Source organism: Narcine bancroftii, chromosome 14 (genome assembly GCF_036971445.1).
Source record: "Narcine bancroftii isolate sNarBan1 chromosome 14, sNarBan1.hap1, whole genome shotgun sequence".
NCBI lineage: Eukaryota > Metazoa > Chordata > Chondrichthyes > Torpediniformes > Narcinidae > Narcine > Narcine bancroftii.
The window spans coordinates 27,112,469-27,137,828 of record NC_091482.1 but is presented as its reverse complement, the minus strand read 5'-3'; the positions used below and the strand labels follow the sequence as shown (position 1 = coordinate 27,137,828).

The following is a 25,360-nucleotide window of genomic DNA, read 5'->3' as shown; positions in this document are numbered from 1 at the left end:
AATTGTGGGTACCTGGAATGCCTTGTGGGGATGGCGGTGGAGGATGAAACATTGGGGGTATTTAAGAGACTCTTAGACACATGGATGCAAGAAAAATGGTTACGTGGTAGGAAGGGTTTAGTACTTTTTTTTTTAAAATAGAGGTCAGCAAATCAAGGGCCTGTAATGTATTGTATGTTCTAAAACAAAATGTGTGAAACACTCACCAGCACAAATTTTAACCTGTTCAATTCACTCCACACAATATCAGAACGGCTAGAGTGGTTCAAGATGTTCTCGTACCATCACCTCTCAAGGCCAATTAAGGGTGCTAATAAAGCTGACCACACTGGCCCTTCCCCCAAAAAATTAAATCCTCACACCAATTTGATGCAAATCATTAAAGTAAATAAAAGATTACAGCACCTATCCTATCCCTGTGGAACACAAATCCATTCCCCATTTTATTAATCCAAATAGCTAGTTAAATCCTCAGGTTGATGGGATAGTTAAGACGACCTATGGGATGCCGGCACTAACCCGTTATTATATTACCCTGATCACTATCGTATTACTTTCAATTTTGTGGCTGCCTTCTGACAGTTGGAAGGAGAGGTTGGGAAGAGGTGTGGTCTTTCCTGGCCCACAAATTACTGCTGCAAGTTTGCCATAGTATAAAAAGCAAACAAATGTTTCAATTCATTCCAAAACTTTATTTTCACAAGCATTTTGAATAACAATCCCCAAATAATAATTCTAGTTTTACAATTTGAAAGGCAACACTTAATCTCTGAGGTATGAAGTTCATTTGAAGTTTTAATCACTGAAGCACACTGTGATTGATGTTATTTGCTTCTGTTTATATTCACAGACAGAAGTCAGATTTTACAATATTTAACACAGTAAAGGCAATAATAGAGAATCAGCACCTATTCTGGAGTGTCCCAGTAATATATCAGAATTTAAACTTTCACAGGTGCTTTATTCCAGTATGCAAAGCATGCAGATTGCCACAATACATTAACACTTAAAAAAATCTGCTTATGTGCCTGTATGATTGGTGCTTACCTATTAAAAATTTTAAAGAATATGCAGCATCTTAAAACAAACAAATGAAAATCTTTTGTTTAAATTTTAGGCTATACAATAGAACCAAACTTGCCTTTTGTTGAGTGCTCCCCAAGTCATGCATGTAAACTGTTCCATAGTCCAGGTATCAAGATCCTCCCAAGAATCAATACACACTTCAAATTATACTTCATTGGAACTAAGGCGTGATAAGATTAAAATTAGTTTTCACTGCGGGGAAATTTAGGAGGCACATAATAATGTGCCAAAAAGCCAATGAAGATTTAAAAATTAATACTATTTAAATAATCAAAGCGTATAGAATCGTGAATTAATTGTTATGTGTAGAAACTTTGTTTACCATTCCACTGCTCTAACAGTGATCTGGGCTTTTCATACAGATGTTTAGAATTCCTCATTTATGTTCCTCATTGTCGGAGATTGTCAAAAGAAATTGTGTTTCCAAACAAGGAACGACCGTTATGTCTTAAACAGAATAAATTGTTGCCCATCAAACATTTCTATGGACAGTCTGGAACATTGATTTCCACTCCTCAACTTTCCATGCATTTCGAAGAAAGCTAAGTGGAATTACAAAGAAAAATATTGGCATACGAATGGATTCATTTAATTTTTGTATTCAAAAATATACCTACGCATTTTCGTCAGAAAATACAAAATTTAACATTTGTTCACATTGTTCTGGCTTTACTTCCATGAAAAAGGTGTCCATATTGTAACTAGGAAATCCCTCAACTTCATAGATTCTGAAAGATGACCCATTAGTTAAAAGATTTGCTCCTCAGAGCAGCAATATTGAAACTCTACTAGAACAAACAAAATTAAAAGATCCAAATTTTTCATTATAAAATATTTAACTTTTCAAAGATAAGATTGCAATAAACTAATGAAGCACACTTCGAACAGAGGACAAGTTAAAAAATGGAAAGTTAGTAATAAAAAATAACATCAGATGAAACTTCCAATGACAACATAAAATACAAGGACTGAAGAGAAGACAAAAGGTGTTATATGATAAAACAGAGTTCTGGTTATTGGGGATAATTTTATCTTTCAACTAGCCAAGAACAAAATGATAACCTCTTAAAATGAGCAGAAATGAAAATTATTAAATTCTACCCAAGTTAGAGACGATGTGAGAATGTTTGCAGACAAGTTGATCAAAATAAGGAATGATGCAATACAAAGTTTGAAATTAATGAGTACAACATCAATTCAGAATTTTTAAAAAAACTAAACACTGCTACCTGGGTTAGCTGCGGGTACCACATACATGTGTCAATGCAGAAGTTAACTGGGGAAATACCATGAGAACATTCACTTTTATGTAAATTGCCAAGGACAGAAAAACTGTTTTGGCAAGAACAAGAACAACATGCAAGGAAGAAGCCTCCATTAGAGCAGGTGTGAGCTTGAAATCAGAATAATGGTATTGAAGTAGGCAATACAAAGGTGTTAAAAATGGCATTCATCAGGATATATTAAAGTGAAACTCCTATTGTGCCTGATCCTGCTGAGTATAGCCAGCATTTTTGTTTTTAATTATACAAATTTCTTGCCCTCATGTTTAAAGAATCAACAAGTAACGCATACAGAAAATCATTTAAGAAAATGCAGATGCTGGAGTTGAATTGAAATTGAAGTCAGAAAATGTATTTTGCACATTTTCTTATGGTAATTCGAGGCTTTGTCTCTTGAGGGGGTCAGTGAGATTATGGATACAAATATTCCTCTGGGACACATTTAAGCAATTTTTGTATATCTGTGAATTGAATGTACTTCTGCAAATTACTCATGCATTGGATATGCCCCAGCTAATAACAAATGGTAAACAGTGATATTTAAATACTGAAATGTTTGCAACATATTTACTAGTATAATACACTAGAATCACAGCCATTTCTACAAAATCACCACAGTTGCTGGTTTGTTCATGTTTTCTTAACCTGCAATATAAAACCAGACTATGATTTAATCTAGTTTCTATTAGGAGTTAATTAGATCAATTTCTCTCCAAAACATTTTGATCAGCTGCAAGTGCTCTGCAAAAGATAATGCAAGTACAATAATAGGTATTCAATAGGATTGATACCTATACATCAAAAGGTGCCAACACCATCTTAGATTTTTCAATAATCAGAAAATCAGGAGCCACAGATTTTATTTTCAAACAAAAGATGGTTTTCAACTTCAATAGTTTTTATTTTTAGAAATTGTATTCTAGTTTACCTTCCTTGAAAGCAGACAAGAATCTAACTTTATATCTTGGATAAAACAATCATGAAGACTGCATATTTATGTATAGTCAAAAAAAATGACAGCACACAAATCAGTCTTCAGTCAGCCCACTTAAACATTGGTAAAAATTTAGAGGCACTTCAGTATCAAGGCACTTTCATATTGATGCTGAGATTCTAGAAGAGCAGCCCTCAAGCAGGGATATAGATCTTAAATCCATCATTTTGTACTATACCAGTTTGCAGCTGGTTTCTATTGAAGGTCAATACAGAGCCCCATCTTTTCTTCCAATGGGTGCTCATGACCCAGGAAAAGGCTGGTGCTGGACCAAGAGGTGAGCAGGACACTTCCTTTATATTAGTGCTACTTTTGACACTATCAATATAAAAGTGTCTTCAACTAGGAAGGCCCAATGGAGCCATAGACCATACCCATTCCTGTTGATTAACAAAAAGGGACATCATCCTGAAATACAGAAATATTTTAAATTCAGACACCCAAATCTCAAGCATCACAATTCATCACAAGTAGAAAATAAATAGCACATTCTTTTGAGTCAGTCAGTGATGGTAAGTCAGAGGGTACCATGGGAAAGCCAGCCTTGAGTCTGGGTTAGCTTTCAGTTACCGGCTGAGTAACAGCATTCTGTCCTGTGCAAACCCTCTTCAGTGGTGGTGCACCTGAATATTCATCGTCCTCCTCTTCAACTACCTATCAAACATAGGAGTAAAGGACAAAAGTCAAAAAGAACTTTTCGAAAGCCAGTCTTCATTACCAATATTCTGATTTAAAAATCACAATTCAACTCTGTCCAGTCACAAACTGAAAGTTACTGGCACAATCTTCATTTTGGGCAAGATGAGCTTTTTTTTTTTTTTTTTAATATACATTCTTAACATTTTATTTAGACCTTCTGCAATATTAAAGAAAATAAAACTGCTGATAAATAGCAAAGAACAGCAGATGTTAGAAATCTGAAATACTTAGCCAGCCAGACAGTGGAAAAAGTTTCTGATTTAGGATCTATTACTCTCCCTTCCCAGCATTAAAGGGATTGTTCTCGAAAACTAATTTTCCTTCTCCCTTTCCTAGTTTTGATGGTGTTCAAGAAATGAAGCATTAACTTTTATTTTTCCACAAATCTTGCCTGACCTGCTGAGTGCTTCCAACATTTTCTGATTTTATTTGAATTTAGCCCCGTGGATCAAAGTTGCAGATAGTTTTTACTTTTCAAAATTCAACCATTCTTTAATTGTCACTGATTCTGCTGGTCACTTTCTGGAATATCGCAGTCACAGAGAGCCACAGAGCATACTTGAACCTGACCATTTTATTCAGTCTATACTTGTTTTCCAACAAAGGCTAGAAGAAAGATTTCAGCAAATTTTAGCCATTAATTTCTGAATTTCCAGAGTTCAGCTGCGGTTTACAAATACCCCAGGTGAGCCAAGTCCACAAGGAATGAGCCAAACATGTCTCTGCTCTGCAAAGCTCTCCATCTTCTTGGACAATGGGTTTAAAAGTCCAAGAACTACATGTGAAGGAAACCACTCCGCGCCGTTCCTACCGCGCCGTTCCTACCGCGCCGTTCCTACCGCGCCGTTCCTACCGCGCCGTTCCTACCGCGCCGTTCCTACCGCGCCGTTCCTACCGCGCCGTTCCTACCGCGCCGTTCCTACCGCGCCGTTCCTACCGCGCCGTTCCTACCGCGCCGTTCCTACCGCGCCGTTCCTACCGCGCCGTTCCTACCGCGCCGTTCCTACCGCGCCGTTCCTACCGCGCCGTTCCTACCGCGCCGTTCCTACCGCGCCGTTCCTACCGCGCCGTTCCTACCGCGCCGTTCCTACCGCGCCGTTCCTACCGCGCCGTTCCTACCGCGCCGTTCCTACCGCGCCGTTCCTACCGCGCCGTTCCTACCGCGCCGTTCCTACCGCGCCGTTCCTACCGCGCCGTTCCTACCGCGCCGTTCCTACCGCGCCGTTCCTACCGCGCCGTTCCTACCGCGCCGTTCCTACCGCGCCGTTCCTACCGCGCCGTTCCTACCGCGCCGTTCCTACCGCGCCGTTCCTACCGCGCCGTTCCTACCGCGCCGTTCCTACCGCGCCGTTCCTACCGCGCCGTTCCTACCGCGCCGTTCCTACCGCGCCGTTCCTACCGCGCCGTTCCTACCGCGCCGTTCCTACCGCGCCGTTCCTACCGCGCCGTTCCTACCGCGCCGTTCCTACCGCGCCGTTCCTACCGCGCCGTTCCTACCGCGCCGTTCCTACCGCGCCGTTCCTACCGCGCCGTTCCTACCGCGCCGTTCCTACCGCGCCGTTCCTACCGCGCCGTTCCTACCGCGCCGTTCCTACCGCGCCGTTCCTACCGCGCCGTTCCTACCGCGCCGTTCCTACCGCGCCGTTCCTACCGCGCCGTTCCTACCGCGCCGTTCCTACCGCGCCGTTCCTACCGCGCCGTTCCTACCGCGCCGTTCCTACCGCGCCGTTCCTACCGCGCCGTTCCTACCGCGCCGTTCCTACCGCGCCGTTCCTACCGCGCCGTTCCTACCGCGCCGTTCCTACCGCGCCGTTCCTACCGCGCCGTTCCTACCGCGCCGTTCCTACCGCGCCGTTCCTACCGCGCCGTTCCTACCGCGCCGTTCCTACCGCGCCGTTCCTACCGCGCCGTTCCTACCGCGCCGTTCCTACCGCGCCGTTCCTACCGCGCCGTTCCTACCGCGCCGTTCCTACCGCGCCGTTCCTACCGCGCCGTTCCTACCGCGCCGTTCCTACCGCGCCGTTCCTACCGCGCCGTTCCTACCGCGCCGTTCCTACCGCGCCGTTCCTACCGCGCCGTTCCTACCGCGCCGTTCCTACCGCGCCGTTCCTACCGCGCCGTTCCTACCGCGCCGTTCCTACCGCGCCGTTCCTACCGCGCCGTTCCTACCGCGCCGTTCCTACCGCGCCGTTCCTACCGCGCCGTTCCTACCGCGCCGTTCCTACCGCGCCGTTCCTACCGCGCCGTTCCTACCGCGCCGTTCCTACCGCGCCGTTCCTACCGCGCCGTTCCTACCGCGCCGTTCCTACCGCGCCGTTCCTACCGCGCCGTTCCTACCGCGCCGTTCCTACCGCGCCGTTCCTACCGCGCCGTTCCTACCGCGCCGTTCCTACCGCGCCGTTCCTACCGCGCCGTTCCTACCGCGCCGTTCCTACCGCGCCGTTCCTACCGCGCCGTTCCTACCGCGCCGTTCCTACCGCGCCGTTCCTACCGCGCCGTTCCTACCGCGCCGTTCCTACCGCGCCGTTCCTACCGCGCCGTTCCTACCGCGCCGTTCCTACCGCGCCGTTCCTACCGCGCCGTTCCTACCGCGCCGTTCCTACCGCGCCGTTCCTACCGCGCCGTTCCTACCGCGCCGTTCCTACCGCGCCGTTCCTACCGCGCCGTTCCTACCGCGCCGTTCCTACCGCGCCGTTCCTACCGCGCCGTTCCTACCGCGCCGTTCCTACCGCGCCGTTCCTACCGCGCCGTTCCTACCGCGCCGTTCCTACCGCGCCGTTCCTACCGCGCCGTTCCTACCGCGCCGTTCCTACCGCGCCGTTCCTACCGCGCCGTTCCTACCGCGCCGTTCCTACCGCGCCGTTCCTACCGCGCCGTTCCTACCGCGCCGTTCCTACCGCGCCGTTCCTACCGCGCCGTTCCTACCGCGCCGTTCCTACCGCGCCGTTCCTACCGCGCCGTTCCTACCGCGCCGTTCCTACCGCGCCGTTCCTACCGCGCCGTTCCTACCGCGCCGTTCCTACCGCGCCGTTCCTACCGCGCCGTTCCTACCGCGCCGTTCCTACCGCGCCGTTCCTACCGCGCCGTTCCTACCGCGCCGTTCCTACCGCGCCGTTCCTACCGCGCCGTTCCTACCGCGCCGTTCCTACCGCGCCGTTCCTACCGCGCCGTTCCTACCGCGCCGTTCCTACCGCGCCGTTCCTACCGCGCCGTTCCTACCGCGCCGTTCCTACCGCGCCGTTCCTACCGCGCCGTTCCTACCGCGCCGTTCCTACCGCGCCGTTCCTACCGCGCCGTTCCTACCGCGCCGTTCCTACCGCGCCGTTCCTACCGCGCCGTTCCTACCGCGCTTCAACATTCTTTTAAACTGTAGAGGTGTTGATTTTACCCATTATAATTTACCAACCAATGTCCTCACAGCACATGGTATTGAAAATAAGAATTTGTTCAGTATTTAATTATATCCCATCCACTGTGGCTTTCTAAAACAGGTTTCAAAAATATCAGTGTGCATAGAGACTATGGTAATGCCTGTCCTTTGTTCCCTGGTCCATGCAATTTCCTAAAGTTCATTAGTCTGTGTGTTTTAACTTTAATATTTCCAACAAAAGCCAAATTACAGACATCTTTCAATTAAGTGTCCAAAATTGAATTTGGTACCCACTGAATATTTCACTTTAATTACCGACATGTCGGTGTAAAAGACAGAATTTGAACCTTAAATATTTCACACCAAAACCAGGGGTCATCTTGTACACCAAGCACAAAATCCAAACCTTAATATCCTGTGGTTTAGTGTCCCCCATGGCAACAGAGAACAGCTTAAAACACTCACATAACTCCTATGGTCCTACCACTAAATATTTTTCTACTGAATCTAACGTTTGGGAGGCTAATAGTAAAGCTACATTAGAATAAAAATGTATTATAAACCTGTCTAACATACCTTAAAATAACAGCACTGCAAATGAAGCTAACAGTTGCCATTGCACACTGGCCAATGCCAGAGAAGCACGTAAAAGAACCAATGCCTAAGTGATGTCACTAGAGCTTGTGTTACACCAGCTGGGAACATTTAATGCATATTACAGTAGGTAATTGACAATATTCTGCCATAACTCGAAATGAATTGGCTAAATTTTAAATAACCAAGACTGTGTTGTTTAGTAGTGTGCTTAATCCATCACTTCATTGGTCAATGGGATTGTTAATTAAAGGACCATTGTTGTAGTAAGCACTCAGCAGTAAGTGCCAGACTTGGGGAAGCCTTATAAAATGAGTATAGCTCAAAACCTACATTTTAAGTGGAAATTCTTGGGGTCGTCTTGTACTGAGCTGTTCCTACAGTTGCCTTATACACCAACATATACAGTACATTAAAGTGCATACAAACTCAGTCCAACATGAATGTATATTCACACAACATCCTTCTGGCTTACCTGAGGCTGCAAGGGAACCAATTCTTCCTTTGTGAGCATTGGGGGATCATCTCCTACTTCTGAGGAAGGAAGGGAAGGTTCTGTGAGAGAGAATTAAGAAATTATAACTGCTTTAACCACACTGTCCACTTGCTGCACAAAAGAAATAAATAGTGGAACCATTAAGAGGAGCAAGGGAACAGTGCAAGTTTTGACCCAAATAACTTGAAAATTAGAAATGCCAATTGCTTCCAAAAGTTTTTTTTAAAAAAAAAGATAATTCCAAATCCATAAATATTAAAGCATTTTAATAAATGGAAACCATGCTTGACTGAAAGAGAATTACTATATCCATGCTTGGACAAAGGTTACCACAGGAATTGATAGAATATGGAGGGAAGGGTAACCAGCCAAGGGCACATAACTATTTCCTATCTAGTGATTCTTGCATAATGGAATAACCTAACAGCCTGTGACAAGTTAGCTGATCTTCACTGGAATAGAACATTGCGTTCTGAGCAGATACTGAGGAAATCATCCTCAAAGAACGCATCTTAAACTAAAAAAATGAATGCAACAAAAACCCTCGTGATCCTCTTTTGCCAATTCCCAAAAAAGAAATACTTTGTTTTATGGTGCTCTTTTAACCAGGGGAAAATGTTCTAATTGCTTAGTCTGCCTGAACGTTTGAAAGATCACCATCAAATCCCTTTAACTTTCTCAAAATAACTTTCTCACCAGTGCAGTCACAAGGCAATAAATCATCACCCCCAGGCTACAGTCATCTGTGGAATATTCTACCAGAATACATTTATCTTTGCTGAAATCCATTTGCTCAACTAATACCTTGGAAATCTAATATTTCCATCTGTCTTCGTATTAATGGTAAGAGTAGCTTTCTAGCTAGTTCTGTTTTTAATACACTAAAACTCCGATTATCTAAAATCGGATTCTCTGAAATTTTAAAAAAATTAGGATATCAGAAACAAATCAGAAATCCTCATCTATCTGAAGATTGTCCTCGTTTCAGATAACTCCCTCCCCTCTCTCTTTTCATTTCTTCTTTACCAACCCCCTATTGACTTTTCTCTCCAACTCTCCCTCTTAATCGGCATGCCACTGTCTCCCAGCGTCATCAAGGAGAGCAGGACCTTGGGCTGCCAGGCAGGACCGGGTATCCCGGGCTCCGTGGCATTCCCTCTTCTCCTAAGCACACTGAACGCCAACTCTGAATCCTCCTCTCAGCCCACTTCCCCAGTTTAGGAAGCTTCAGTGACCAGGGAGACAAGAGCCCACCAACTCGCCAGTGACTGTTCCACCGGCCAGGAAGCCTCTCCAGGAATCAATGTCAGTGCTGGGTTCATGTCGGGGATCAGCAGTGGCGGTTGGGTGGTCTCAGTGATCCGTGGCCACGTTGGGTTTGCCTCAGTGATCAGCAGCATCCCGCATATTTATGGGTGAGAATTAAACATTTTAATACTTAAAAACCTTCCCTTGTTTGTTGATGTTTAAACACTGATACAAGTGATTTGTTGTTGTTACTGGGTTTTTAAAAAAAGACTATTTATCTGAAAAAAAGTTTATCCAACATAGGCCCGGCTCGCCCGCCCGGACCCGGGGCGGCTCGCCCGCCCGGACCCGGGGCGGCTCGCCCGCCCGGACCCGGGGCGGCTCGCCCGCCCGGACCCGGGGCGGCTCGCCCGCCCGGACCCGGGGCGGCTCGCCCGCCCGGACCCGGGGCGGCTCGCCCGCTATGACTGTAGCGATCCTGCTCAACATCCCATTTACTATAAAACAGCTGAGGAAACAATATTGACCAGATCACAAGAAATTTCTTCTCCACAAGCAAATAAATATCCACAGGTACAAGTCCAAAAATTCAGACTGCTTGGGGATTCTCAGGGTGTACTTTTAAAATTCAAATTTAATGAGGAATAAAGAGAAAAAGGGGTAAATTTTGAAGATTTGTTCATTCGCTAATACTGTTTGCTTCATTTAGGAAAACAAGCTGTTTTAAGATAAAATTAAATCACACACACGCAAAATTTTTTTTTTTTTTTTAAGTTTTGAGTTTTTGAAAAGTCCAAATACTTGGGTGGTCTCTAGCATCCAAATTTCTGGACTTCAACTGTCTTAACCGAATATATGCACCTCTGCCAATTCACCACACCTTTCCGAAGTATCTTATCACATTAAACACCCATTTAATACTCTGAAAGATCACAATTACACATTATCAAAAACAACAATTCCCAATGCTCTTCATACCTTCCAGAATTTCCTGCCCAAGCATGGGAGGTTGAGAGTCATCAGCTTTAAAATCAGACAGAAGCGTTGGGCTGACAGGCTCACTTTGCTCTGGGCTGGGACTCGAGTTTGTACTGCTGTCCACTTTTACCTGGTAAGCATCTGACAGGGAACTCTGATTACTGGTCTCATCTGAAAAAATAAAATACATTTAGGATGAGACAAAAAGGATCACAAACAGGAAAAAAAAATCAGACAGTATCATGTTTATCAATTGGCATCATTTATAAGTATTTCAATACCCTTCCCTGGCTTTTATCCCTACTCCATAGAAGCAACATCAGTTTGGATATGATCCAAGCAACTCTACTGATCATTCAATACAGATTTAGACTGAAAATGTCAATTCAACACTGCAAGACATAAGATGCAAACCTAATTCTATTCTCTACCTGACAAAATACATCTTCTCCCATTGCCCAAAAACTGAAAACTCAGATCAAGTACTTCAAGATTTACTTGGAATTCTACTTGGTACCTGCTGGATTGCCTTGCTCTGTTGCACAGTTCTCATCAAATGTTATGCAGCCCAATTGCCTCCACTATGGGGACTCAAGTTTGGAGATGGTTTCACAAACAGATCGTACATGTCAGCAGCCCAGAATACAATGTTTCTTGATGCTCAAACTTCAAATCTTCCTCAAAAAACACGTTGGGAGGAGGTTGGCACTTGTAATCTGATTTTACAAATGACTCTGGTACGTTGAAGGTAAAATAGTTATCTCTCAAATTTTCTTCCCCCATGACCAAATACAGCAGCCTACCTTGACACCTCCTGTACTAATTAGGCAACAAAAAAAAAAGGTTAAATCCAATGTCAATGGTTTTCAGTTGATTTACTCACCAAGTTCCAAAATGTTGCAATTGGAAAAGGTATTACAAGCAAACAACAAAGGTCTTTGCACTAGTTGATTCAGAGGTTAGTGACCCTAGTTTTCCAGTTATTTATGCAACTTTTGAATTATTTCAAGCTCTTCTATCCATATTGCTCTACAAATAGGCAGCCAATGTGTTACTACTCCCAGAGAAATCCATGCTTTAATCTTTCTTTTCAATGATATGGCCTCTTCTGCCTCAAGAGCACAGGCTTAATTTCACAAATTTTCCTAGTTACCTGCTCCAGAGCTTTTTGTACATTTTGGTGCTGCCATACTGATCAAGACCTGGAACATTGTTATGTGGGAACAAGAACTTTGAAATGCTCCCAAACAGCAACACAGAAATAGAAAATGGTTGCTCTGTTTTAAACCATTTAGCACCAGCTGTATAAAAGTTGAACTAATCAAAAATTCAAATTCCCTCAGGCAAGAAGAAATTCAATAAACTCCGTTTTTGAGCCAATCTCTGGGGAGTGGGGGGTGGAAAAAAAAACATGAAAAATCTTAGCTGGTGAAAAGGAATCTTTTTAGTTTTTTTTTCCCATGTGAAGACACCAATATACTGGCCAAGTCTAACCTCACTACACAAGTCTTTCTCAAAGCTCTCAGAAAATATTTTACCCTTCGGCTAACACAAAATCCAACTTCGTAAATATTACCCAAACCCCAAGGAAATACAAATCAAACAAATTCCCCCTCCCCTATAATTCTCAGAGCATCAAAGAAGTTCTGAGTATACACTCACCGTTTAGCTCCAGGAGAATAGGAGAGGAACTATTGTCAGACACAGGCAGGAGTGGGAAGCCTTTATCTCCCTTTGTACCTTTTGATTCAAGATTGCTCTTTGATTTTGACTTTTCCTAGAGGATGCCACAAAAGAAAAAAAAACAGTAGCATGGCAAAACAAAGCACTTTATTACTGCTCTCATCTCCTTCTTCCCCCTCCCCTCCCCCCCACCCCTTCAAACCTGTCACTGTCATTCAACCAGGAAGGCTAATGAGAAGTGAATTTTGTCTTAATAAACAGTATTCAGAGAAAATGTGGTGATTTTAAAGTTGATAAAAAGTATTCCTGACTCAAACACTTGGGTTTTATTAAACTTCCTCACCCGCAGCTTCATCAGACCAGAGCATCAAACCTCAGATTTGTTTGTGAACCAACTGACTCCACATTCAAATAGATTTTGAAATGATGATAAAATGAAAGAGAGATGGCACATTGCGTAAAAATGGTTTCTGGAACTCAAGGAACAGATGAGATGAATTCTAAAAATCATTTTGGCCCATCTCTATCCTCTTCTTCGGTACTGGGATGATGGATAATGGCCTTCTTGAAGCAGATGGGTGTTTTTGCCTGCAACAGGGAGAGGTTGAAAATACCAGTGAATACTCCCACCAGCTGGTCTGTACAAGCAGGAAGGACATGTCCAGTTGTTTTCTGCCAGTTCACTTTCCATTCAGACATCTGCAGTAGTGACCAAGGTTTAATTTGGTTTGGTTGAAGTGCCCAGCTACAAAAAACACAGCTTCAAGATAGTTCATTTCAATGTTGTTGATGGAGATGAATAGATCAGCTAATGCCAGCTTCACTTTCACCTGGAGTAGGATGCAGACAGTCGCTGCCATGCATTCCCATTGCAGGGACAGCATTTCACAGTTAAGTATTCCACATCCAGTTTATGAAAGCTCGCCAGGACTGCCACATCCAAGAAGCAAGCAGATGCTTTTTGGTGAAGAAGCAGACATCAGTCTTTTGCTGGCCCCTTCTGATGGATTTAGCCCTCCAGAGGTATAGCAGTGTGAGTCATGTCTCAGTGAAGCAGAGCACACAGTTGTCCTTCAGCTGACATGGTTGATGGGCTTTTGCCACTGAAAAATTTTTTACCTTGAATTGTCAAAAAACATCCTTCCTCCCCAGAGCCTTTTGATTAACAGAATACTTTTAGTTTCTAGCACTAGACAGATCTTTGCCATTTCACCATTTACAATTAGTAATTCCCCTGGAGTCTTCCTCCAAAGCTCTTACTGTTCACTTTTATAACATTTGAAATTTAGTCTCATGCTCCATCTTCCCCTTTTTTTTTTAAAAAAAAAACCGCTTTGCTAGTTTCTAAATTGCTCTGACCTACCACTCATCACAATATTGCAATTATCTTTCCCCCAAATGGACACCATCCTCTGTTACACACGAGATGTTTTCTCAATACCAAACTTAATCTTGAAACTGAAAATAGTCATGTAGAACATCATCAGTGGGTGAAATTTAGAACTCCGTTGAGAAAATAACAATGGGATGAACAAAGGGCAAATATGAGAGTTGAAAATGCAGCACAGATAATTTAAAGAGTGAAAAAGGACATAGTGCTGCTGAGATTTATGAAATGGGTCCTTAATTATCCACCTCTGGTGATCTGCTTTGCCCTTTAATCTATTTCCTACTTTAGTCAGTTTTCTGCACACCAGCACACCAACAGAATTGCCCACATTTAAATTTAAATTGGTAAAGTTCAACCTCAAATGAAATTTGAAATGGGAAGGATATGATAAGCAATAGGATAAATTTGAGGAGAATTTTTATGTTCAAGAACCAGAGTTGGGCTCACAGGGACTTCAAATGTCCCAATGTCAACTTAATCAAGTAATAAAAGATGAAGAATTTCTTGTGTTCTTGATCATCCAACCATATTCTCCTGCCCAAAGGAAGAAAGATGTTTTTGGATCAGTTTCTTGAAACTGAAAATAGTCCAGTTGGACTAACCCTAACCCTAGTGCGGTGAAATTTAGAACTCCGTTTCGACGTTGAGAAAATAACAATGGATGAACAAAGAAGGGCAAATATGAGAGTTGAAAATGTAGCACAGATAATTTAAAGAGTAAAAAAATTGTAATTAAAGCAATACAGACTAGGTTATCTGGCACAAGGAAACAAAGTCAGAGATCCATGGATAAAAATGATTAAAGATGAAGGAGAAAACGAGGGAAGATGACAAAACATGAAAATAATGCTGAAGATCAAAATCTGAGGGCAAAGGAGAAAAAAAAGAGTCTGGGTTTCTTTTTTTTAAATTTATTTATAGTATCTCCATACATTCATTTCAAATTGACTTAGTATAATATTACATAATAGATACTAAATAATTTTCAAATTTTCACCCCCCCCCCCCCCACCTCCCCTAACCCCTTAGGAAACCACCTTGTGGTGGTTAATTCCCAAAAACCCAAATGGGTGTGGTATAAACCACAAGTGGCATATGACTTTCGGGAGCAGAAGTACCACTCCCTCCTCCCCCGCCCCCCCCCAGGCAGACAAAATACACGTATAAACCGAAAAATCATCATTTCTTATATCCATAAAACCCCGGTCCATCAATTTAACCAATCTTATTCATAAACTCTTTTTTTGAAAATCCAAACTTGATATTAAATTTTACACCCTTTCCACCCTCCCAACACTGAGTTAAACATTGTTTACAATCAATAAAAGTTTTTTTTTTTAATTTTTTTTTCAAGTCTTCCTGAATTTCATCCACTGAATTAAAACACCTCTGAACATTCCAGTTCAACACCGAATCTTCCATTCTTCTCCGTCTCAAGTTGAATTTGTAGCTTACTTTCAAAAAAAGTTTTTTTTTCAAATCTTTTAAAATTTTCTTGAACATAATTCCTTCGGTCTTGATCTTCTAAAGCATCAATGTTATTCACAAGTTCTTTCTTCTGTGTTTCCCAATTTAATACCAAATTTTCCACTTTGTCAATCTTCTCAATGCTAAGTTGAAATTATTGTTTATTTTCAAGAAAAACTTATTCAAAATTTTTAACTCTTCTTGGACATTGCTCCTTCGACTTTAATTTTATAAATCATCAATCTTGTTCATAGTTTCTTTCTACTGAATTTCCAAATTTAATAATAAAGTTTCCGTTTTTTCCAATTTTCTCAATATTAAACTGATCTTGTTGTTTAGTTTAAAAAAAACCTTTTCAAAACTATTAAAATCTGTTTGCAATGTATGCATACTCACAGATAATAAATTCACTCTTCCAATATTCCATCCAAAAAAAAAAAATCACTAATAAACCTTATTGCAAGTCAAGGAGTTCCATATATATGTTTATCTTCAGAAAATATTTCAAATATTTCAAATCAACATTCGTCGCCATCTTTCAAAAAGGAGTCCGAAATCAACTTTAATAAGTTCTGTTCTTGAGAAAATTCCAGCACCAACTCCAGCTCTGTCTGGGCAAATAGGTCAAATTTCTTCCAAAGTCAAAGAATGTAATTTTGTTCTGTATTTATAGATAATAAATTCATCCTTCCGATATTCCATCCAAAAAAAATCACTAATAAACTTTAATGTTATCTGGATTTTTAAAACTCACGGGCAACCAATGGCAATTACTGCAATTTATCTTCATAAAACATTTCAAATCAATATTGATCACCATCTTTCAGAGGGGTGTCCAAGGCCAGCTTATCCGACAGTCCAATTAATGAGCTCCGTTCTTAAGAAAATTCCAGCCTTGACTCCGTGGTTCTGTCTGGGCAAGTAGGCCGAGTTTCTTCCAAAGTCGGAGAGTGTAGTTTTGTTCTGTATTTGAACTCTATTTTCCTTAATCTTTGTTGCCATTTTAAACTAAAAACAATTGATAAACAAAACAAAGACTTTTAACAGAAAATAAATATTCTTAAAACGGGTATTTCTATAACTGCCTGGGGGAGACCGGGAATGCACGTCCGCTCCCTACGCCATCTTGCCACGCCCCCCGAGTGCAAACACAAAAAGCAACTTTACAGTCTTTCATCAGCGAACAAATAGTGAACAGGCTACAAGAAGGATGGGATGCATTAAAGATCAAAATAGAGGCAGAGGGCTTGACTGAGGTATTGAGTACCATGCATCTGGCTCCACTAAAAAGGAGATGGTACCGTTGCTACAATTGACTAAAGGTACTAGAAAGGGTGGAAAATAAAAATTTGAAAATATTTGGCAGGTAGGCAGCATCAACAGTGAGAGAAATGTTAAAACAATGACCAGAAAAAAAAAAGGAACATTTTAAAAAAGATGCAGAACAAGGATGGGTAAAGAGAACAAGGAGATTTCTGAAAGGATGGAAATGCTAGTTGTATTTGTAGTTCAATTCACAGGTTCATCTAGAATCCATACTTGGATGCTGTAAGGAACAAGTGTAAAAATAGCCAAACAACTTGAATTTCCATTCATCTTTACATTCAAGATAATACCAGAGGAACAGAAAATTAAATAAACACACTCTTCAACCTCAACGGTTTAACCGGTGCTAGAAAGCATTCAGAATTGACATTCATGGGAAAATCCTAACAAGTGTTTAATGAGTACAGATTAATCATCAAGCAATGTGAGTGTTCAAGAGGTGCATATGAGAGTGCCACATAATTGGCTTTTTACCTAGGTTAAACACACAGAACAAGCAGCAGGAGAAGAGAGATGACAAAATGTCTTCAAGAAGCAAATCAGATTCACATTCAATAGGTATTCACAGACTGGAGGAAACAGTGGCATTTTCAAGATACAAAAATCAAATTTCAAAATATTATAGGCACAAAATCTGCAGAGAAAACTGGTAGATAGCCTTATAGATTGTGGAAGATAAAGATTAAAAACAGCCACATGTGAAGTTATACATTTTGCTAAGAAGAACAACGCTATAAATTACCAAGAACAATTTTGTAGGGTGTAGCAGAATAGAGGACAATTGTGTTCAAATCATTGCTGGTGCATGACTGATCAATAAAGCATTAATTTGCTGGCAAAAGAAATGCTCACTGCAAAAAAATAAAGATCACTGCTAGTTACGGGAATACAATTCTTGAAGGGTGAAAAACCATGGAGGTACTGCAATGGCAACAATGCCACTGGTGCAAATCAGGAGAGAGCAGAGACACAGTGTTGCTCTGAAGGGTTCCATCACCCAGTCCAACTACTGACAGCTCTGTGCAGGCTTCAAACAAACTGTTAAAGGAGCCAACAGTAGCTTATATTAAAATCCTGCAGCTGCAGAGTCTGGGTCCAAGATTGTGCTCGAAGCATGGAACCCACACAGACTAAGGGCTGCTGGTGACTGCAGTTGATGGAGACACACTGGGCTGTGGACTACTGGAAACTGGCTAAAAGGATACCGGGATACAAGAAGGTGATGAGTTTGCTCAATGCTTCCTGATCATTTTGGATCTGGAGCTCGGGTTGCCAATGGTTTGGACTGAATTTGTGTGGCTGGAGAGGTTATGGGAGTGCTGGAGGAGAATCCATGGACATTCAGTAACTCTGAAGGGACTCTCTTTTGTTTCTCTCACTGTAAGAGGCACCATGCAATTTCTGCTGAGGGCGAATCTTTGTCAATTTCATGCAAGATTACATGACAATTATTATGACAATAAAAGCATCTTTTTTTAATAATTTTTTTATTTTTCACACTGTGAACCACATCAACCAAAATATATACAAACGTTTCTCATTAAATATACAGTGGCATTTTCTACCATTTTTCCCCCCTACCCTCCCTCCCCCTTTCCCACCCCCACCCCTTCCAAGACCAATAAATATTCAACATATACAATACAATCGTAAAACAATGCCTTCACACAATGAAAAATAACAAGAAAAATGCATCATCTATTTTTACACACTGAATCAAATCATTTTGTCTTCTTATCATTTTAGGGGGTGGAGGTCAGAGGCAAGCTCTCCCTGTTATGTTCCATGTATGGTTCCCAAATTTGTTCAAATAATGTGGCTTTATTTTTTAAATTATATGTTATTTTTTCCAATGGAATACATTTATTCATTTCCATGTACCATTGCTGTATTCTCAGGCTCTCTTCCATTTTCCAAGTTAACATTATACACTTTTTTGCTACTGCTAAGGCTATCATAATGAATCATTTTGCACTTTATCCAATTTGAGGCCTAATTCATTACTACTTATGTTACTGAAAAGAAAGATCTCTGGATTTTTTGGTATGCTATTTTTTGTGATTTTATTTAATATCTGATTTACATCTTCCCAAAACGTATTCACTTTTGTACATGCCCAAATTGTATGTATTGTTGTTCCCATTTCCTTCTTACAGCGAAAACATCTACTTGATAATGTTGGATCCCATTCTTTTAATTTTTGAGGAGTGATATATAACCTGTGTAACCAATTATACTATATCATGCACAACCTTGCGTTTATCCCACCTCACTGACAAAAGACAAAGGAGGAAAAACCCAACACCCAACCCCAACCCACCAATTTTCCCCTGCAACCGCTGCAACCGTGTCTGCCTGTCCCGCATCGGACTTGTCAGCCACAATCGAGCCTGCAGCTGACGTGGACTTTTACCCCCTCCATAAATCTTCGTCCGCGAAGCCAAGCCAAAGAAGAAAGAGAGAAGATAGTTCCAGAACATAACTTTTCCCATGCTTCATTTTTTATCTTTATGTTTAAATCCTTTTCCCACTTTTGCTTAGGTTTATAGCTTATTTCATCATTTTCCTTATCTTCCAACTTAAGTTACATGTTCTGCTTCCTTCTGGTAATCTCAATCTGTTTCTCAATTTATCCTTTAAATAAGCTTTCAGTTGGTGATATGCAAACATTGTACTATGAGTTATTCCATATTTGTACCTCAATTATTCAAATGTTAATAAATTATTAATAAAAGCATCTTAAAGGCAAGTACATTTCTACTTTCAACAGGGTTTTTAAATAAAAACAATGCAGATTGACAGGCAAAGGATAAGGCAATAAGTCAAGGACCATTCTATGATCATGTTTAATTTATTGTTGGTTGTGTCATAATGCAAAAAGTTTTTCATCTGTCAGCTTGCCTCTTCTTTCTCATCAAAGCTACCTCATTTTGAAGTATGGTGCCACTAAACAACCATTCCACTTATGTGCCAGGATTGAGGAAGGAGGTGCTCAACCAACTTGAAGAACAGCCAAGTAAGGCTCTGCTCTTATCAAGTCACATCTTAGAAGTAGGACACTGAACATTGAATCAATACAAAATCTAATGCACAAGTGCAAGGAAACCAAGATCAATTGTAGTACAACTGGAAGGACCTAGGCCAAAAAACCCTAAAACAGAACAGATAGGTAAATCCTCAATCCATAACAAGCAGTGCACTTACCAACTGAGTCATTCGGGGAGCTCGGACATCCTTTGGTAAAAAAAGAGAAAAATAGGAGTCAAGGATGGTGATAAATGTCTATCATTTACTGAAGTGCAGGTATGACTTTAGTAATTAACTTTAAGGAGTTCCAGAACAAGACAAAATGGAGTAAACCAACCCAATGCTGGAAATGAAGAGCAGAGATGCATCTACTATATAATGCTTTCTACTGGGTTTCAAACCCAAAATGCATCATGGCACTTTATGCATACTGTTGGTTGAACCCAATAGTAAATTAAGTGAGATACCAAAACCAGCTATCAAATGACCTTTATATTTAAATGTTTGCAACGATTAATGACAAGATATAAATGGATGACTTTCCAACTCCACTTACTTCTTTGGGGTCAGTCACTGGCACCCATTTAAATATCCGTAGTGATGTGTCACCCACTGTCACCCACTTCTTCTCCCTGTGGAAGTTCAGATAGAATAGTAAATTAGCTCAAATTTTTAAGGGTGCTAGGCTTCAGTTTAAAAAAAGGTTCCAATTCACTGAGAAGTTCCAAAGAGCACGTAGTAGCTGTAACAACCCAACACAGGCAACAGTACACAACCTTAAGAAATCAAAGTTTCCCAAAGCAACATTACAAAATTTGCCACATTTAAGGAAAAATATCAAATGACTAATTAAAAAAACAAGAAAAAAATCCCAGCCATTTGATACTGATATCAATCAGTAACTAAAAGGTTAAAGAAAGCCAGTGCTTCCAAGTTTCTGCCTCCTGCTTAATCTGCAACCCTTACTTCATTGCTTATTTATGGTAGTTACACACTGAAGCCTACTAAGGGACCAGAAAAGTTTAAATACAATCCCAGTGAAAAAAAGTTTTATTTCAAAACATTCAACTTGCTGGGTAAAATGTCAAATGAGATCAAGCGATACACACGAAAAGAAAAATACAAGTATTTGTACTCAAGCTTGGGCAACGCACACAGCAAATGCAGTCATGCTTCTAATATAATAATCAACCCAAAATTGAAAATTATAATACGATTTAAAGAAACAGGTTTGAAACCTTCCAAGTTATCCAGTTTCCTCCCACATCATAATGATTGGTTGGTTAGAAGAGTTTAGTGGCCAATTAACCAACCAGTCAGCAAATCATTATGTGTAGGTGAGTAGTCGAATTTGAGGGGAATTGCAATGGAGAGGTAAAATAGTGGATAGAATTTATGGCAACCTGCTGCTTCCTGATCTGCATGGACATCATATTTTTTTTTCTGTGTTGTATCATCCAGGACATTGAATTCAAACATTATCAATATTACCTTATGGCCTATATTCTGGATGCCAAGTAAGTCAAGTACGAATATAGATCTTAAAAAAAAAAAATGACAACACTAGAATGGACATCTTAGCAGTTAAAGCAGAAGGGAATTAACATTGCAAATGTTTATTTACCATCAAACAGCAGATGTTGAGGTCCTGTGTTCTCGATTCATTCTTACCCAAAAAACTGGGAAGCTTTCCAAGATGGCTAATTCTCTACTCTCAACAAAATGACAACTGAGAAACTAATAGAATGGTCATCAGATGTTTGGACTAGATGAACCAAAGAGCCTGATTCTATGCCAAAACATTGCACCTCTATGTCTACAAGCACAAAATAACATTTAGCTCTGCAGATGGAGATCAAATCACAGACCTATATGGAGATTTTTTTAAAAACCTGCAAATGCGGAGGTCCAGTGCAGTATACAAAAATGCTGGACCAACTCAACAGGTCATGTGACATTCACAGAAATTTAAAAAAGCTGCCAACCTTTCAGGTCACATTATTTGATGCAAGAAACCGAATATTGCTCTGGTTCAGTAAGTGTACAGGAGTGAGATGGAACAGCTGGTTAAGTGGTGTAACAACAACCTTGAACCCAGCATTAGGAAAAATTACAGAATGGATTGTGGACTTCAGGAGGGAGCAATCAGAAGAACACAAACCAGTCCTCAGAGGGTTCAGTAGTGAAAAGGGTTAAGAATTTCACATTCCTGGATGACAAAATCTGACCTGGGGCCTCCATGTTGATGCAATTATGAAAGTGACTCACTAGCAGCTATAGTTCATGAGGAGTTTGAAGAGATTTGGTATGTCACCAAAGATCTGTTGCCTGGAATGGATGTGCCAATCACAGGACAGGAAGAGGCTGCAGACACCAATGCCATAATTGGTATTAGTCTTCCCTCCATTAATGACATCTTTTAGAGGCAGTGCCTCACAAAAGCAGCAGGGACCTTCACCACTGTTAGGTCTGCTTTGTTCATGAATGAGTGAGACAAACACCAGGCTGAGTCGAAATCAGGGTTCTTTGTTCTTTATTACCGGATTGTAACACTTGCGACTAACCATGTTAGTCGGAGAATGCATTCTGCCGTTATCAGCAAAATGGTGATTTTTTATACCCTTGGATACATGCTTAGAACATCATCATATCATTACTTGTCCAATGACTAAAACTGTTGCTATCCTTTCCCTGCTAGCTTCCTGCCTCTCAATCCATCAATGTCTCTCTTATCTTGTAAGTACAAGGATGCATTCTGTTACTCCTTAGTACTGGGTGACTCCTTCTCCGGTCCCATCTCATGATGTTTTACCTAACAGGAGTACAAGGACACCTCCCCTTCTTGTTACTGCCCTGTACAGGGTAACTCCCTACACATTCCCATCTCATGATGTTTTACCTTACACCACCCAGGCCATGCCCTTTTCTCACGCTACCATCAAAGGTACAGGAGCCTGAGAAAAAACACTCAACATTACTACAATAACTTCTTCCCTCTGCCACCAGATTTCTGATGGACACTAATTCACTTTTTTTTGAACTACTTATTTAATAGTAATTTTATAATCATTTTTGCACCTTGTTCTGCACCATAACAAATTACATCACACATGTTCGTGACAATAAACCTGATTCTCAATTGTACATGGATGTGACGATCTGAATGTCATCTTAATTAGGGCCCTGTGTGAACAAATATAATACCAAGATGGACAGTTAGGAAATGTACAATCTTATTTTAAATTCATGGAAACTAAAATCATGGCCAGTAAAAAAAAAACACCAAACAACACAAACAATATTTTCTAGAGAACCAGGTTGAATTAGTATGGACACAGCAGACCATCAAGTTGGCTTGAAACCCCAATATGAAAAGCAATGCCATACAATGACTAGACATTTCAAAAAATTCATTTTCTTGGAACTATAGTGATAACAATACATTCACACCTTCATCAACACAAGGTAAAAGTAATTTATAACAAGCCAAGAGTTTGAATTTATACTATTTTTCCCTCTCATGCCTTCTCAAATGTTTAAATTGTGCAACATCACATAGCTATCGAAGACCTTGCAAGAATCCCAAGGACATCAGAGTCCATCTGGGGCAGTATAACAGAAAGCTTTGCTACATCAAAAGTCACAACTGTACAAACTCTAATATCTGCCATGTGAAACTGACAAAAGCTCTTTGCCTACAATGTAGATAGCTCAATTTTTAACAACGACACAAATGAAACCAAGAGATACATAGGGTAGTCGGGGCTCTTGGTACAATCTGTAAATCAGGATTATGATTAAAAATGTGATTTAGTGGGTGGCTACTTGCATTGTCAGCACACTTTCCCTTTACTCCATACTGAAATGTAATCACTTGCCTCAACATCTCAGCAGCATACACAAGCATTTCTTTGAATATTTAGGTACCTTAGATGCACCAGATAAAAAAAAGATAAATTGTTATCCAAAAGTATTGTGAAGCCAGTCTGCAGAATGAGATATTTGCATCATGTTAAGGGTATTGGAGGGAGAGAAGATAAAATTTAAAAAAGGAGCAAGAAAGTAAATATCTGAGCCTTGAATTAGGCACAGTGAATTTCAGACACACAAACTGATGTTTCTTCATAAACATTATTTGTACAAATACTCAAAAGCAATGAAATGCAGGCACAAATTCAACAAGGAGCTTTTATTCAGATTCCACTACAAAAGCTTGTAACTCAATGTCACAAGATACACAGATTCACAAAAGATTTTGCTATAAGCTTGTTCAAAGGAATACTGCCCCTTATCTGAGGGAAAAAGTAAAAAAGTGATTCATCAAAATTTTTTAAAGTAGCAGAAAATAGTGGAAAGCAAGGCCATGTGACATATGGCTCCTATCACACAATTTAAGGGAAAAGGGAAAAGTATTGCAAAAATATTGAAGTTCACTCAAATTAAGAACAAGGTTGTTAAATGACCAGAATAATACATGGATTTCATTACATCATGCTAAACAACTGCAAACACTAAGATTTTTTTTCCCTGCAACTAAGTTAGAAAATGTTTTAAGTGAACTAAAAGGAAACTGATAAAATTACACCTAGCCATTTGAGAATAAAGTTAGTAAATACAGAGGAGGCTCAAGGTTGTCCTACAAACAACAAATGAATTGGAATTTCTAGATCGACGGACTTTGGTAATGAAAGATTTGAAACATATATAGAAAAAATAATAAAATCAGGGAATGCTGGGCACACTCCACAGACCTGGCTTGCCTGGTGAGTGTTTGCAGCATTTCCTGTTTTACTCTTTGGTTTCGAGCATTCAACATTTTTAAAGCCAGTTATTCAGGAAAAAGTATGCCTCACATAACAGAGAAACCGTCCTACACAACTGGTCCAGAATCAGAATTTACTGTCATAATCAAATCACAAAATTCGTTGTTTTGCAGCAACATCACAGTGCAAACATCTCTATGAACCACCAATAAATAAAAACTGTGCACAAAAAGTCAAAGTAAGGCAGCGTCTTCGCTTCTTCAGGAAGCTGATGGCAGAGGGGAAGAAGTTGTCCTTGTGCTGCTGAGGGTCTCGTCTTCAGGTTCTTTCCCCGATGGTCTTTGAGGGGAGAGGCTGCTTTCTGAAGACACCAACTCTTGTGGCTGGCCATCAGTCTGAAGCACACTGTCGGACGTTTCCAGCGGGATTGAAAGGCGGCGAGGAACGGGACTCCTGCACCCTTCCAGCGGCTGGCCCGCTCCACCTGCTGCGGACACCTGCCAGCCTGCGGGACTCTCACTACACCATCGATGCTCCTCAACCGCACCCGCCCCCCCCGAACCGGTCAGAGCGACAGGAAATCCCGCCCCCTCCGGTTAGCACTGCGACGCGGTTGCCATAGGAACCAAACTCCACCGCCCCTTCTCATTGGAGGAATGAAACGTCAACAACCCACACCTCACTTCCGCTGTCGCTACGCTCCCGCCCGTGCTCATCTGGCCCCCCAAAAGAAAAGTATTTGTCGGAGAGCGCCTTACCATTTTCGGACTTTCTCTATCGCTGCCATCACCTTTTTGATGTCATCTTTGGCTCGGCTTCGAGTCTCTGCTCTGACCGACCGGCCCGACATCGTTGCATCCGTGCTTTTATGGGCGGAAAAAAAACTTTATTCGCTTTCCGGACAAACGCGCTCCGATCCCACCCCCGGCCCGGCCGGACGCATGCGCCCGCGTCAC

At 41.3% G+C, this 25,360-nt stretch overlaps 1 protein-coding gene across 3 annotated transcripts; it reads right to left on the bottom strand.

The window, feature by feature from the left end:
- Positions 1–671: 671 nt before the first annotated feature.
- Positions 672–25,360, bottom strand: LOC138749725 (B-cell CLL/lymphoma 7 protein family member B-like). Of its 3 annotated transcripts, XR_011348846.1 has the most exons (8): positions 25,163–25,360; positions 20,198–20,273; positions 19,819–19,848; positions 12,411–12,525; positions 10,749–10,919; positions 8,502–8,581; positions 1,409–4,017; positions 672–1,246 (listed from the first exon to the last, which is right to left on the bottom strand). XR_011348846.1 is itself a non-coding variant. In XM_069911493.1 (7 exons), exons 1-7 carry the CDS (start codon positions 25,252–25,254, stop codon positions 3,919–3,921), a joined length of 663 nt encoding a protein of 220 aa, XP_069767594.1. In that variant the 5' UTR covers positions 25,255–25,360; the 3' UTR covers positions 672–3,918. The 3 variants fall into 3 exon arrangements, 2 of the variants coding, with proteins under 2 accessions (XP_069767594.1, XP_069767595.1); XM_069911493.1 differs by having other exon boundaries at positions 672–4,017; XM_069911494.1 differs by having other exon boundaries at positions 672–4,017; positions 8,502–8,560.

What these genes read in the sequence shown, in the direction of transcription:
- LOC138749725 (XM_069911493.1), bottom strand. Translation starts at nt 25,254, where the DNA reads ATGTCGGGCCGGTCGGTCAGAGCAGAGACTCGAAGCCGAGCCAAAGAT. An exon ending in ATAGAGAAAGTCCGAAAATG is followed by an intron (nt 20,274 to 25,162) that starts GTAAGGCGCTCT and finishes GAACTTCCACAG; the next exon opens with GGAGAAGAAGTGGGTGACAG. An exon ending in CTCCCCGAATGACTCAGTTG is followed by an intron (nt 12,526 to 19,818) that starts GTAAGTGCACTG and finishes GGCATCCTCTAG; the next exon opens with GAAAAGTCAAAATCAAAGAG.